The 13,309-nt window shown below is 42.8% G+C and overlaps 3 protein-coding genes across 3 annotated transcripts; 2 read left to right on the plus strand and 1 right to left on the minus strand.

The window, feature by feature from the left end:
- The first annotated feature begins 301 nt into the window (after window positions 1–301).
- LOC106745977 (intraflagellar transport protein 122 homolog) lies at window positions 302–6,250 on the plus strand. The gene is made up of 16 exons (XM_014622060.1): window positions 302–455; window positions 689–798; window positions 941–1,061; window positions 1,133–1,343; window positions 1,428–1,501; window positions 1,594–1,864; window positions 1,950–2,111; window positions 2,213–2,510; window positions 2,584–2,954; window positions 3,643–4,035; window positions 4,100–4,514; window positions 4,608–4,834; window positions 4,912–5,299; window positions 5,547–5,716; window positions 5,794–5,955; window positions 6,038–6,250. The coding sequence occupies exons 1-16, from the start codon at window positions 403–405 to the stop codon at window positions 6,122–6,124; spliced, it is 3,513 nt and encodes a 1,170-aa protein (XP_014477546.1). The 5' UTR covers window positions 302–402; the 3' UTR covers window positions 6,125–6,250.
- Window positions 6,251–6,662: 412 nt separating this feature from the next.
- LOC106745904 lies at window positions 6,663–9,612 on the plus strand (the record flags this gene model as incomplete). Its single annotated transcript, XM_014621906.1, has 8 exons — window positions 6,663–6,939; window positions 7,316–7,446; window positions 7,509–7,641; window positions 7,913–8,035; window positions 8,366–8,449; window positions 8,515–8,667; window positions 8,839–8,967; window positions 9,412–9,612. Coding segments are annotated over 8 exons (1,140 nt in total), but the record flags the coding sequence as incomplete, so codon positions are not given.
- A 264-nt stretch (window positions 9,613–9,876) lies between these two features.
- LOC106745970 lies at window positions 9,877–13,215 on the minus strand. Its single transcript, XM_014622048.1, has one exon. It carries the CDS (start codon window positions 12,639–12,641, stop codon window positions 10,038–10,040), a length of 2,604 nt encoding a protein of 867 aa, XP_014477534.1. The 5' UTR covers window positions 12,642–13,215; the 3' UTR covers window positions 9,877–10,037.
- Between the last annotated feature and the right edge of the window lie 94 nt (window positions 13,216–13,309).

A 13,309-nucleotide genomic window follows, 5' to 3' on the forward strand; every position in this document is an offset into this window, starting at 1 on the left:
GAAAATTACAATCGGACCAATCGGGTAATCTAAATCTTGCTTCTGATTTATCTGGTTTATCTTAATTCAGGTTGCGTTCGAGACGCACTATTTGACGGCTAGAGTAGCTTTTAATTATCCAATCACGATAAAGAAATCTGCTCTTTTTATCCTGATCGGTCAATTAAAAACTATTCTATCCGTCGAGTAGCATTTCCGAACGCAGCCTTGAATAGATCGTTAGTTCCGAAGTTTCCGTTACGAGTCGCAGGTGTGCAGGAGCGGGTCCTCCATTCTGATCACGCCATTTTGCCGCCGTTTCCTTGGTAACCGTACGAACACAAAACAAATCGCCCTATGTCATAACAAGACAGTATTGTTGCGTTAATTTAGTAATAAACAATCATTGTTGAATGTGACAGAATGAGAGCACATCCAGCATGGGTCGACAAGGTACAAGACAAATCGGATCAATGGTAAAGCTTGGACAAGCCGTTTATTATAATGATTACAGATTATTATGAAATATAAATTAATCTGCAAATACTCGTAAGATTGCTAAATTCATATCTTAACACCTGCCTTACAAATATAAGTAAAATTATTTAGGTTAAAGCAAATATTATATATTCCAATGTTCATTACTTTGATTCCTTGTATTCTTCAAATTTTTAATTTTATTTAACACTACTTGGCAATATTATTTCAGTATATACGATCTTTGTTTTAATCCGGATGGTACGCAATTGGTTGTTGCGTCTGGCAATCAAGTTCTTGTATATGAGACCAATGATGGTGCTTTGGTTCAACCATTAAAAGGTAACTATATTTATTTATCCATAAATCTCATGTAATTTTCTATATATACGGTTGCAGAAATCTTACAATTATGTAGTTTATTATAGACAATTAATTAATTATTCTTTTGATTTATATCTTGATTTTTTTCTATATTTTATAGGCCACAAGGATACAGTATACTGTGTATGTTATGCCAAGGATGGTAAAAAATTTGCATCAGGCAGTGCAGACAAGAGTGTTATTATCTGGACTTCCAAGCTGGAAGGAATATTAAAATACTCGTAAGTCGTATATCTGTAATATATTTGATAGCTTAGAGGAGCTTTTAATATGCTGTTTTTACCTTGATCAGACACAATGAGGCTGTACAATCAATGCAATTTAATCCCGTTTCACATCAGCTGCTCAGCTGTTCTCTCTCAGACATTGCCTTTTGGTCTGCGGAACAGAAAGCTGTGCAGAAGCTCAAGTCTGGAGGGCGAGTCAATTGCTGTGCGTGGACAAAGGATGGACAATACTTAGCCCTTGGTCTTGCAAATGGATACGTATCCATAAGAAACAAAGTACTTCACTTACAAATAATACCCTCAAATATTTCCTTGTCCGTGTTTTAAATCAATTCAACAAGGCGTGTACACTCTTTCCAGAATGGTGAGGAGAAAACAAAGATCGAACGACAGCTTGGAGTACCAATCTGGAGTTTATCGTGGAATCCTTTACGGTACTTTCGACAGTCTAATATAGAGATATATAACTGTCGTTTATTAGAAAATAAGTGAACACGTTTTACGTGATGTTGCGATGTCCTTTTAGTGATGACTCTACGGACATTCTCTGTATCGCCGAGTGGAATGGAGTAATCTCGTTTTACACTATTGGCGGAGAAATAGTCAGGAGAGAGAGATCGCTCGGTTTCATACCGTTGAAAGTGGTTCATTTCCCGGAAGGCCAATACCTTCTCGTTTGCGGCAGCAATAAGCAATGCCTGTTGATGACCCACGACGGCATACAGTTGGTCAGCGTAGGTTCTGCCTTCTCATCGTGGGTATGGAGCTGCGCCATTCATCCGACTGCTTCGCACGTTGTGAGTAACTTTTTACAGTTCGTTATATTGAATGCTTATTTATGACTACGAATTATAACGAATTATAAATTTATTTACTTTACAGGCGCTTGGTTCTCAGGACGGTACGATCACGTACTTGCAACTATCCTGGAACGTCGTGCACGGCCTGTACGGGGACAGATACGCCTACCGAGAGAACATGACCGACGTGATCATACAGCATTTGATCACGAATCAAAAAGTCCGAATTAAATGCAAAGATCTGGTGAGCTGAGCAGTTTTTCTCGAAACGACGGTGAAATACGTTTGCCCTCAAACGACGATTGAACACAATGTATAACACCGTTTGTGTGACACAAATTTCAGGTATGCCGAATCGCAGTTTACCGAAACAGGCTGGCCGTGCAATTGCCGGAGCGTGTAATCATCTACGAGCCGTCCGGCGCCAGCGACGGAATGCATTACAGGATACGAGAGAAGCTCAACCAGACGTTGAACTGCAATCTGTTGGTTGTCACGTCGAACAATCTGGTTCTGTGCCTGGAAAGGCGTCTGCAGAGCCTCTCGTTCACCGGGGTGATAGAGAGAGAATGGATACTCGACGGGCTCATCACTTACATCAAGGTAGCCGGCGGCCCCGCCGGACAGGAATGCCTGATAGCCGGTTGGTGAAATATTTCTAATGTCGCTTCATAACTTCAAGTTAACGCGCGAACAAACGGAAATTCGAACGTCAGGCTTGAAGACCGGCCACGTGATGAAGATATACCTGGACAACCCGTTCCCCGCGCATGTGACGCGAATCGAGGACTCCGTGCGATGCTTGGACATCAGCTCCTTGAAGGAAAAAATGGCGGTGGTCAGCGAAGCCGGTATTCTCTCCGTGTTCGACCTGTGTACCGGCGAGAAACTGCAGGAGTTCCAGGACGTCAACAGCGTGGCGTTCAATATCGCCTTCGAGGACATCATGTGCTTCGCGGGCAATAGTTACCTCGCGATTAAGGTAGCGAATTTCTCTGAATACAGGCAGAAGTTCTGCGGCTTCGTGGTGGGCCACAACGGCTCGAAGCTGTATTGCCTGAACGGCTCGTCCATCGTCACGCTGGAAGTGAGTAACCTCCGCGATTCAACGCTTTATATAAATATAAAGCACGTGTTATAATACTAACTATTCAGTAGCTACACACAGGCGTGGAAACGAAGTTCAATCTTCTCACTTTTCCTCGCTTATTTAGAAACACCTCACTCTCTTACACTTAAAAGAATAAGCTCACCTTTTTTCCTATTCGATTAAAATCCTTTAAAAAAAAAAAAAAACTTGATCGCAAGAAATCACGTTCAACAATGTGCTTCTTTGCAAACAAAACGAAAAATTTGAAGGAAATGGCACGTAACAATTTCGACGATACAATGTTCATAAAGTGAAGAACTGTGGTTTTATTTTTAAGTTGTTTTCATCAGATTTGTCAGGAAAACAGACCGGCACGAGTACAACTGGCTGTGATTTCTCCAAATCACACGGTGAAATCGACCGTCCGTCCGCAATTCTTGTTTGTTCGACAAAGCAGAACGAGTTATTAACGAACGAACACAAGGAAATAAACACAGACCAATCAGCTGAACAACTGAAAGTTATTCGGAAAAGACTCATCCTTTACTCACTTTTTTTTTTTTCTAAACCTGACTCACCATGTTCCTACCTTTTCAAGAGCGAAGCCCACTTTTCCACCATTTTTTACAGCTAAAACGCTCCACCACGGTTACTTACCAGCTCCTTACGTAACGATCATTCGCAGGTGCCGTTGTCACTGTTCATGTATCAGTACCTGGACATCGGGCTGTACGGTCACTCTTACGACATCGCGTGCTTAGGCGTAGCCGAATCGGACTGGCTCGCCCTGGGCACTGCGTGCTTGGACAATCTGGAGCTGAACATCGCGTACTCGGCTTTCGCGCGGGTGAAGAAGCTGCGCTACATAGAGATCGTGTCGGAGGTGGAGGAGAAGCTGAAGTCGGGCGAATGGGGACGAGAGGCGTGCATGGCCACCGCGGCGGCCGCCATGGGCAGACTCCGGGACGCGGCGAAGCTCTACCAGAAAGCCGGCCTGCAGCAATACGCCTTGGACATGTATTCCGACCTGCGGATGTTCGACATCGCCCAGGAGTTCATTGCCTCCGGCAACACGCAGGTCGGTCTCAGACGAACGCCTCTTAAGCCTTGAACCGACGCATCAAGCGACTTTCGGGCTTCAGGATCGCACGGTGCTGCTGAGACGACGGGCCGAGTGGGCGAAGAGCCTGGGAGAGCCGCGCGCCGCCGCCGAGATGTTCCTATCCGCGGGCGACGTCGATCGTGCCATCAGCATCATCGCCGAGTACGGTTGGATCGACATGCTGATCAAAGTAGGCAGGCAATTGGACAAGGCGGACCGCGACAACCTGTCGATGATAGCGAAGAAGCTGAAGCAGCTGGGCGCCTCGCACGGCGCAGCGGAGATCTTCAGCCGGCTCGGGGACGATCCCGACGTCGCCGACGTGCTCGTGGACGCGCAGGCGTGGCCCGAGGCCTTCGAGCTCGCCGAGAGGAATCCGAAGCTGAAGTCACGGGTGTACGGGCCGTACGCGCGGTGGTTGGCGGAGACCGGCCGGTTCTCCGAGGCTCAGGAAGGTATTTCATCTCGCATCCCCTCACCGCCTCCTCCCAACAACCTCGTGTCCGTCCGAGTGTTAACGTTTGTATGTCTCGTCGCGTTCTCGCCAGCTTTCCAAATGGCCGGACAACCGGAGGAGTCGATACTGGTGCTCACGATGCTGGCTAACAACGCTGTCGTGGAGAAGAGGTTCCGCGACGCCTCCTATTTCTATTGGCTCTTGTCACAGTTGAGTCTGAACCTGACGAAGAGCGCGGACGAGATAAAGACGATGTTCCTCAACTACTCCGACAAGGCGGACGTCTATTACGCGTATCACGAAGTGCACAAATATCTGGTAACGACGGCCGGTACACTTTCCGATATAGACGCGCTCTTCTCACTCTTTCTCTTCGTCGATTTCGTGTGTCGCAGGAAGAACCCTTCACGTCGCTGATGCCGGAGGCGTTGTTCAACATCTCGCGATACCTGCTCATGAAGACGCAGAACGTACGTTTGGACGGCGTGTCGAAGCTGACGATAATGTACAGTTTAGTGAAGCAAGCGCGGATATTGGGAGCCAACAAGTTGGTGATGCAGCTGCTGGACCAGCTGCGCGCTATGAGGATCCCCGCGAATCTCTTGGCCCAGGTGGAGACGTCCACGTTGGCCGCCAGGTCTTACCCGTACCGCGACCCGGAGGAGTTGCTGCCGCTGTGCTACAAGTGCTCCACCTTCAACCCGTTGCTGCCGACGAACAGTGTCTCCGGTAGTAACTGCACGCAGTGCGGCCTGAAGTTCCAACATTCCTTCGTCATGTTCGGTGAGCGCGGAATGATCGCGATCTAGTCTTGAGATTTTCCGACCGACCTTCGCCAAACTCAGATTAAACTAATCGATGAATAATAATAATAATAATAATCGTCAACATCGATCACTCCGATGCGCGTTAGCAAGACGGAGCGGGTGACACTTGATCGTCAGCGATCTTGAATCATCGATTAGATTAATGGAAACTTGGTGAATTTGGTCATCCTTAGCGGGCTGTCACCGAATCACCGCGTTTCTAGAAATCCTGCCGCTGGTTGAATTCGAGCTGGAGGACGATATCACGGACGAGGAAGCGGAGAAGCTGATAGAGGAGCCGTTGCCTTCCGACGACGACGTCGCAGTGAGCGACCAGTTCACCGTGACCTCCAACGAGGCCGATCTGTTCACCGTCCGCTTGATGAGATACGAGGTACAATTCTCGGCTCTCGTATCTGCTCTCTCGAAGGAAACGATATCCTCTTTCTCTCTCTCTCTCTCTTGCCGCAGGGGAAAGCCAGCAGCTCGACGATAAGTGTGGGCAGGGGAGTGTTGAAGAGCATGGACCCGTCCACCGTGATAATCATCAAGTGGCCGAAGCCCTTCAAGACCCGATACTTCCGAAATCTCTTGCCCGACCTCCAGATCAGCCTGTGCAAGTGCTGCTTGAAGGTGAGTCGCGCGAACGACGTCACTCGGTCGACCCCCACGGAAATCCTCCTGCTTGTGTGTAACTTTGCCGTACATTTCCCAGTTGTTTCATTCGGACGACTATGAGCTGGCGTTACTGCGACACGGACATTGCCCGTTCTGTCGGGCGCCGAATACCCCGGCAGGTTGAGGCGTCGTCGCAGGTCAGGAGATTTCTTGTAGGAGATCACGCGTACTTATGCCAGGAATCGTTAGAAATGTTCTATTGCTCTCCGTCCCGAGATTTTATCATGATCTTGTACAGTGTTTTGTTAAAACGGCAATATAAACTGTTTGCTTTCTTATGTGTGGAGATTTTTATAATTGTACGCGACACCTTCCTCTCTCTCTCTCTCTCTCTCTCTCTCGATTCGTTACCTTCACTCATCGTGTTATCCGTGCGAGAAGCGGCGGCAGGCTCAATCCGCGCACATAGCCACGTAACAGTCGTACAGTTAAGCGGACAGCAAACTCGCGAGGTGTCAACCGGCCGCTAATTGCCACGATCGTTTGAGCGAATACATGTTCCGTTATCGGAGCCGAGGATACAATCCTCCGCGTCAGTTTTACACCGTCAGACATGATCGGCGTACTGTTAACCGGTTGCTTCGCCGTTGTACCTCTCGTGAGCGCTCAGACTGTCGACCAGACCTCGGGAGACGATGTCGCTTTGGAGGTGAAATCGCCCGGTTCCAGCCAACAAGGAAGGTGTAAGTCCCTTCTTTAGAATCAGAACGAGCGACTTCGAGACGTCGACTCGCAAAACGCGTCTCAAATGCGTGCCCTTAAATCTTCATCTCTGCGCAGTCTTCCCTCTGTTCAGCGTCGTGCGCTTCGCCAATTCCCAGTGCCCGTCGAGCGGCGAGAATCAGCTGAACGGCACCTGCTTCACGAGGCGAGAATGCATGAGCTTCGGAGGCATACCCTCGGGACCCTGCGCCAACGGGCTGGGCACTTGTTGCGTGTGTGAGTAGCGTAAGTAACGGACATACGATAGGGGTAGTAGACCTTCAGCTTTCTGTTCCGACCAACGAAACGTAAGGTGATTCCTGACAAGAGAAACGTTTCTCGCGCTGAGAGATGTCGTAGTAACGCTTAAATCCTGGGGATCTGATGACGGTGGAGACGCTTTTTGTTGGAAATTACAACGTTACAGTTCAGCGCTTAGAGCAAAGGGCTCGCTGGATTTATTGTAGATCCGAACATAGTCTTTCGCTCCGAGGGAAAAAATGTAACGTAATTTTTGGAAAAAAAGGACGTCTTCCGCAAGATTTACTATACCTATCGTAGATACGGGCGGAGAGCAAGGCGTCGTAGGGATGAAAGTAAACGTCTGTTGCAGTTCAGAAATCCTGCGGCTCTACCACCAACGTGAACAACACGTACTTTGTGAGTCCGAATTATCCCATCACTTATCGGGGAGGGGAACGCTGCACGATCACCGTTCAACGCTGCAACTCCAAGATATGTCAGGTAACGTTGCGCGCGAAAATTTGGAGTCGAGTCTGCTATTCTCGCATCTCTCGCGTTTGCAGCTGCGGTTGGATTTTCTAGAGGCGACTCTTGCTCAACCCAACGCCACCGGGTGGTGCGATTTCGACGTGCTTCTGGTGTCCGGAGGCTCGTCCACGGTGCCGAGAATATGCGGGGACAATACTAATCAGCACGGTAAATCGACCGATGCGAATCTTGCGGAACTAACGCGTCGATTGCGACGTAGACTTCCGTTGAATGTATTAATGCTTAATCGCGACGGTCGACTCGCCGCAGATACGGTGAAGCAGCGATTCGAGACAAGTGCATTCTTTTCATCTCGTTCCGTTCATTCTCTACTAACGACTTACGACCGATTTACGAAAATTATTAATTATATATATATGTGTAGCGATGTATATTTATGTCACGGTATTCAACGTGTTAACAATCACGACCGTTTCAGTGTACGTTGACTTCAATGGGGCAACGCCGATCATGATATCCGTCGACACCAACGCAGATTATGCGTTCGATCGACGCTGGAACATACGGATTCAGCAAATACCGTGTGATTCCGTCTGCAGAGGTATACGAATCACCGTCGTGATCATATAAAAAGAGAACAGTAAAGACAAATTATTGGTCTCATTTGTACCTGTAAAATAAATGTATGGATACTCATTATTAGCAAACCAGTGCTCTCTTTAGCTCAGTGATGGATCGCTAAGAATCTGCATCCATGCGCTCAGTTTATAAGTACGAACGCCCAATAACCACACTCAGCCTTTCACAGCTCTTTCCTTTAATTTTCTGACTTTAATGAGCCTTATTGTTACATATTTAAGAATAATAATATTTGAAGCATCGTTATCATTTTAAGAAACCTATTTGAAGCTGTAACTCATCTTCGTTTCAGCTCCTAACGGGTGCTTGCAGTATCACAAGACTGTCTCGGGTGTCGTGATGAGCTTCAATTTCGGTACAACGGAAAATGTTCGAGGTATACATCGATCGGCATGTTGCGGCAAACTGCGAACGATCGGTTTGAACGATGAATTGTTTCAGCTCCTCAAATCGGAACGCGGCAGATGGTAAATCACCGTTACGGCGTGTGCGTTAGAATGGCCCTGGGATATTGCAGTATCGAGTGGTCGCAAGTAGACAATTTGTCTTTCTCCGTTTCCGGAGACACGGGCTCGTTTGATCCGGACATAATAGGTAAAATGATTGGTGATAATTTTTAACGGCGATCAAAGTGCAAGAGAGAGAATTTTTTTCCGAGTAACCTTTCAACATTTTTTCATTACAAATTCAACGAGTTACGTATTATCCAATACAATCGATGAATACTTGATTATTTATTGGGCTGTTTAATTATTGCCTCAACAGGTACGGATTTGGTAGCCGAATCTGGCGCAAGCTGTATGTCAGATTTCGTGATTATACCCGATCCGCGTGAAAACGGCGTGCCGACGAATACAGACAGGTTTTGTGGAAATGGATTCATCACCAAAACAAGTGAGTTCACGCAAGTGTAATAATAATAGAAAGCCGCGTTATATACTTGGTTTCGATGCGATTTCTATCTGATGTAGCTTAAAATACAGTTGTGACAGTCTAATGAGAGAACTTGTCTTAAAGATGAAAGTACCAATGTCTGGACCTATCTCTGGACATTCTTGCCGTTGCGGTCTTTAAATATAAACATTTAAATTTCCAATATAGAATACATACATGTATATTGAATATATACTTTTTATATGTAAATATTCCGTGTATAAGAAAACAACAGGTTTAAAGTTAGGTACCAGACCAGGCGATAACGCCTTTTACTTTGATCAATTTTCCAAAATTCCCTCATTGGACGATTGACTGATCCACATTGCACCAACAAGAATATGTTTAAGTCGTGCTGAAATCAAGTTATGAGAACGTTAATTATCTCTGGTATTTGATTTTTAGCGGATTTGAAGCCGTTCGTGCTCTACGTTGTAACGAACGGCGACGAGATGCTGGACGCTCAAAATAAAGGCTTCAGACTGATGTTCCGTCAGCTCCCTTGTACTGTTTAAGTACACGACATGTCAGATATATATTTTGAATTAATAAGAATTCATATAACCCAGCAAACATGAAGTTACAGTTGTATAACTGTTAGTTATAATTTCCTAATCAACAACGTAACTGTTATATAACATGCGTTATATAACAGTTGTATTGTTAAATAGGAAATTATAACTAACGGTTATGTAACTTGCAACTTGATGTTTGCCGGGAAAATCCTCAACAGAGAGGATATCGCGAATAATTAAATATGTAAATTCAATTTAATGCATTTATTAATATTAGAAAATATATAATTCATTTCTGGAACGATACGCATACATTACCTAATAATTAGTACATATCCTTTTATGTTGTTTACAGTCGTGTTATATAATCGTTAATACAATCAACATAAAAGTATAAAGAAACTTAAAATAATTTAGTAGACAACAATATATTATATATTAAAAATTTTGTTAACGCAAACGAAATATATCTTTTACTTTAAGAACGTATGCATTTGTAATTAATATGTTTGTTAATTATTCGAACAGAAGTAAGGCTAAATAATTATTACGGTAAAACATGCCATCTTCCTCATGTTCTGAATCTCTTTGTGGCCTATTGGATCTAAATCTATTTTTACCGTGATAAACAAGATTTAAAGGTGAATCTAAAACTTCAGCCACCATGTTTATGTTTTGTTCGGATTTAAATTCTGACTTTGAAGTTAGTATAAACGGACATTTTTGTTTCCGTATTTGTAAGAACAATTTTGAACATGTTTCTTTATCACTATCACTAAAATCTACATGAAATGCTGCAATCAAATTTGGCGACTCATATGACAGACTGTTCACATAATGATGATACGATGCACCATAAAATTCGTATGTAAACTTCTGTCTGCATCTCTTGCATTTAAAACAAGTATTAATAACATTACGTTCGTAAATTAACTTTGGCCCTATCAGTACAATTTTTAGATTTTCTATCATGCTTGCAAGATGTAGAAGAAGCTCCCAAGCTCCTATATATTCTTTGTCAACGTAGTTTGTCGCTATTATATGAACAACAAAATTACCTTCTGGTCTATTACATTCAAATTTACTTAATAAATCGCTATCCTTCATTCCATAATATAGTGTCAGAGGTCCTGATGAGTAATCAGAATATAGGCAGTCTTCATCATTTGTGCTATCGGCTCGACTTACATAATGGGAAATAAATGATTTCATATCAACAATAGGTCGATTGCTGTTGGGAAACATAAAGAATTTCAATAAAAATTGATAATCTTTCTGAAATAAAGTATCTATTTTGAGACATAACTGCATATCCATGCAAATGGATTCAGTATGATATTTGGTAAAGATTTCTAAATGTTCATTACAATAGTTACAGGAATAGCAAATTGTACATGTGTGCAGATTCGCTTGTCGGTGACAAATAAAACACGATTTTGCGAGTGTGATCATCTGCACTTCGTACGGTACTAGGTCACGTTTTAAGTTTGATTGGATTAAACGTAGCATGTCTTTCCTCGACTGGTTCCATCCTTCCCGGCTTAAACAACGAATGTTCCATCGCTCATCTACTCGTAAATAATTTGTTATAGCCTTGCAAAATTGCTCATGCTCATCTATTTGTATCAATGTGTGCCCCTTGTTGCAATAAGAGATCATGCGGCACTGATTACATGTTATGAGATTGTCATTACCTATTCGCTTGCAAAGGTGACAAATATTCGGATTGAAGAACTTATTATAATCATACAATTCATTTTCTTTTCTGTATAGGAAACAAACCTTTTCCTGAGATATATTGGACATATTGAAATTTGAGTATAATGAATCATTGATGAAGATGGCTAAATAATTATTACGGTAAAACATGCCATCTTCCTCATGTTCTGAATCTCTTTGTGGCCTATTGGATCTAAATCTATTTTTACCGTGATAAACAAGATTTAAAGGTGAATCTAAAACTTCAGCCACCATGTTTATGTTTTGTTCGGATTTAAATTCTGACTTTGAAGTTAGTATAAACGGACATTTTTGTTTCCGTATTTGTAAGAACAATTTTGTGCATGTTTCTTTATCACTATCACTAAAATCTACATGAAATGCTGCAATCAAATTTGGCGACTCATATGACAGACTGTTCACATAATGATGATACGATATGCCATAAGATTCGTATGTAAACTTCTGTTTGCATCTTTTGCATTTAACACAAGTATCGATAACATTACGTTCGTAAATTAACTTTGGCCCTATCAGTACAATTTTTAGATTTTTTATCATACCTACAAGATGTAGAAGAAGCTCCCAAGCTCCTATATATTCTTTGTCAACGTAGTTTGTCGCTATTATATGAACAACAAAATTACCTTCTGGTCTATTACATTCAAATTTACTTAATAAATCGCTATCCTTCATTCCATAATATAGTGTCAGAGGTCCTGATGAGTAATCAGAATATAGGCGTTTACAAGCTTCATTTATTAGATATATATAATGAGAAATAAATGATTTCATGTCAACAACAGGTCGATCGCACTTGGGAAACTGCATGAATTTCAAAGAAAATTGGAAATTAAAAATTGAAATATCCGATCTGAGACATAACTGCATATCCATGCAAATGGATTTAGTATGATATTTGATAAAGATTTCTCTATGTTCATCACAATAGTTGCAAGAATAGCAAATTACACATTTGTGCAAATTCTCTTGTCGATGACAAATAAAACACGATTTTGCGAATGTGATCATCTGCACTTCGTACGATGCTAGGTCACGTTTTAAGTTTGATTGGATTAAACGTAGCATGTCTTTCCTCGACTGGTTCCATCCTTCCCGGCTTAAACAACGAATGTTCCATCGCTCATCTACTTGTAAGTAATTTCTTATAGCCTTGCAAAATTGCTCATGCTGATTCATATGTATAAATTTGTGCCCCTCGTTGCAATAATAGATCATGTGGCACCGATTACATCTTATGGAACTATCTTTCCGCTTACAAACGTGACAAATATTTGGATTGAAGAAATTGTTGTTATAATCACGTGTCGAATTTTCCCTCCCGGATGGCAAGAACTGCATCTGAGATGTGGACATGTTGAATGTAACGAATGATTGCATATACGTTATTTGAAGAATCAATTGTGCGGTACTCGGTATCAAATTCTCTCTACACAATTCTGGCTTATACTTAACGAACGACTGTTTGAATGTCACTAAGACGGTATTTATCTATTTCCTACAATGTCCTAGGAATTGTTGACAAACTGAAGTGTATCGAGAGATACACAACGAATTAAGATTATCCGTTACCAAATAGAATGTCGTGATTAAACATACATATTTCCAAACTAATATCCCAGTAAGCAATCTATTAGCAATCCTACGATAGATTGGCGACAGATCAACAGTCACCCGTGATCTGCTGTTGTTTTGTCGACAGAGCCTATCGACAGAATCTGACTGCAAATTAACAGCGGAAAGCGAGCATGATTCGCAGTATGTTCCATTTAAATTCATGGGAACGGCAGATTCTGCTCGATTTCTACTATCAGTCTACTGTCATCATACTCTGTCCTCAGATCTTGTTTCATTTCTGCCAGCAAACTACTAAACAGAGTCTACAACGGGCATTGCGTAAAATTTGCTTTTTTGCAGGTTCGGTTATCTAGAATTTTATTACATTTATCTTTCGTCATACAAACTGACATGCTTCGACGAAATTCGTACAGCAAAACATGAACAGTAGACTTGGGAGAACAAAAAATGTATATATTTTCTACAAACAT

Source organism: Dinoponera quadriceps, unplaced genomic scaffold (genome assembly GCF_001313825.1).
Source record: "Dinoponera quadriceps isolate SergipeBrazil2010 unplaced genomic scaffold, ASM131382v1 scaffold1872, whole genome shotgun sequence".
In the NCBI taxonomy this organism is placed as follows: domain Eukaryota; kingdom Metazoa; phylum Arthropoda; class Insecta; order Hymenoptera; family Formicidae; genus Dinoponera; species Dinoponera quadriceps.

Bases quoted from the DNA above. Each gene is read 5' to 3' on its own strand.
- LOC106745970 (XM_014622048.1), bottom strand. From the start codon at position 12,641: ATGCAATCATTCGTTACATTCAACATGTCCACATCTCAGATGCAGTTC.
- LOC106745977 (XM_014622060.1), top strand. From the start codon at position 403: ATGAGAGCACATCCAGCATGGGTCGACAAGGTACAAGACAAATCGGAT. The intron at 4,835-4,911 runs GTAACGACGGCC...CGTGTGTCGCAG, and splicing joins ACGAAGTGCACAAATATCTG to GAAGAACCCTTCACGTCGCT. The intron at 5,956-6,037 runs GTGAGTCGCGCG...TACATTTCCCAG, and splicing joins TGTGCAAGTGCTGCTTGAAG to TTGTTTCATTCGGACGACTA.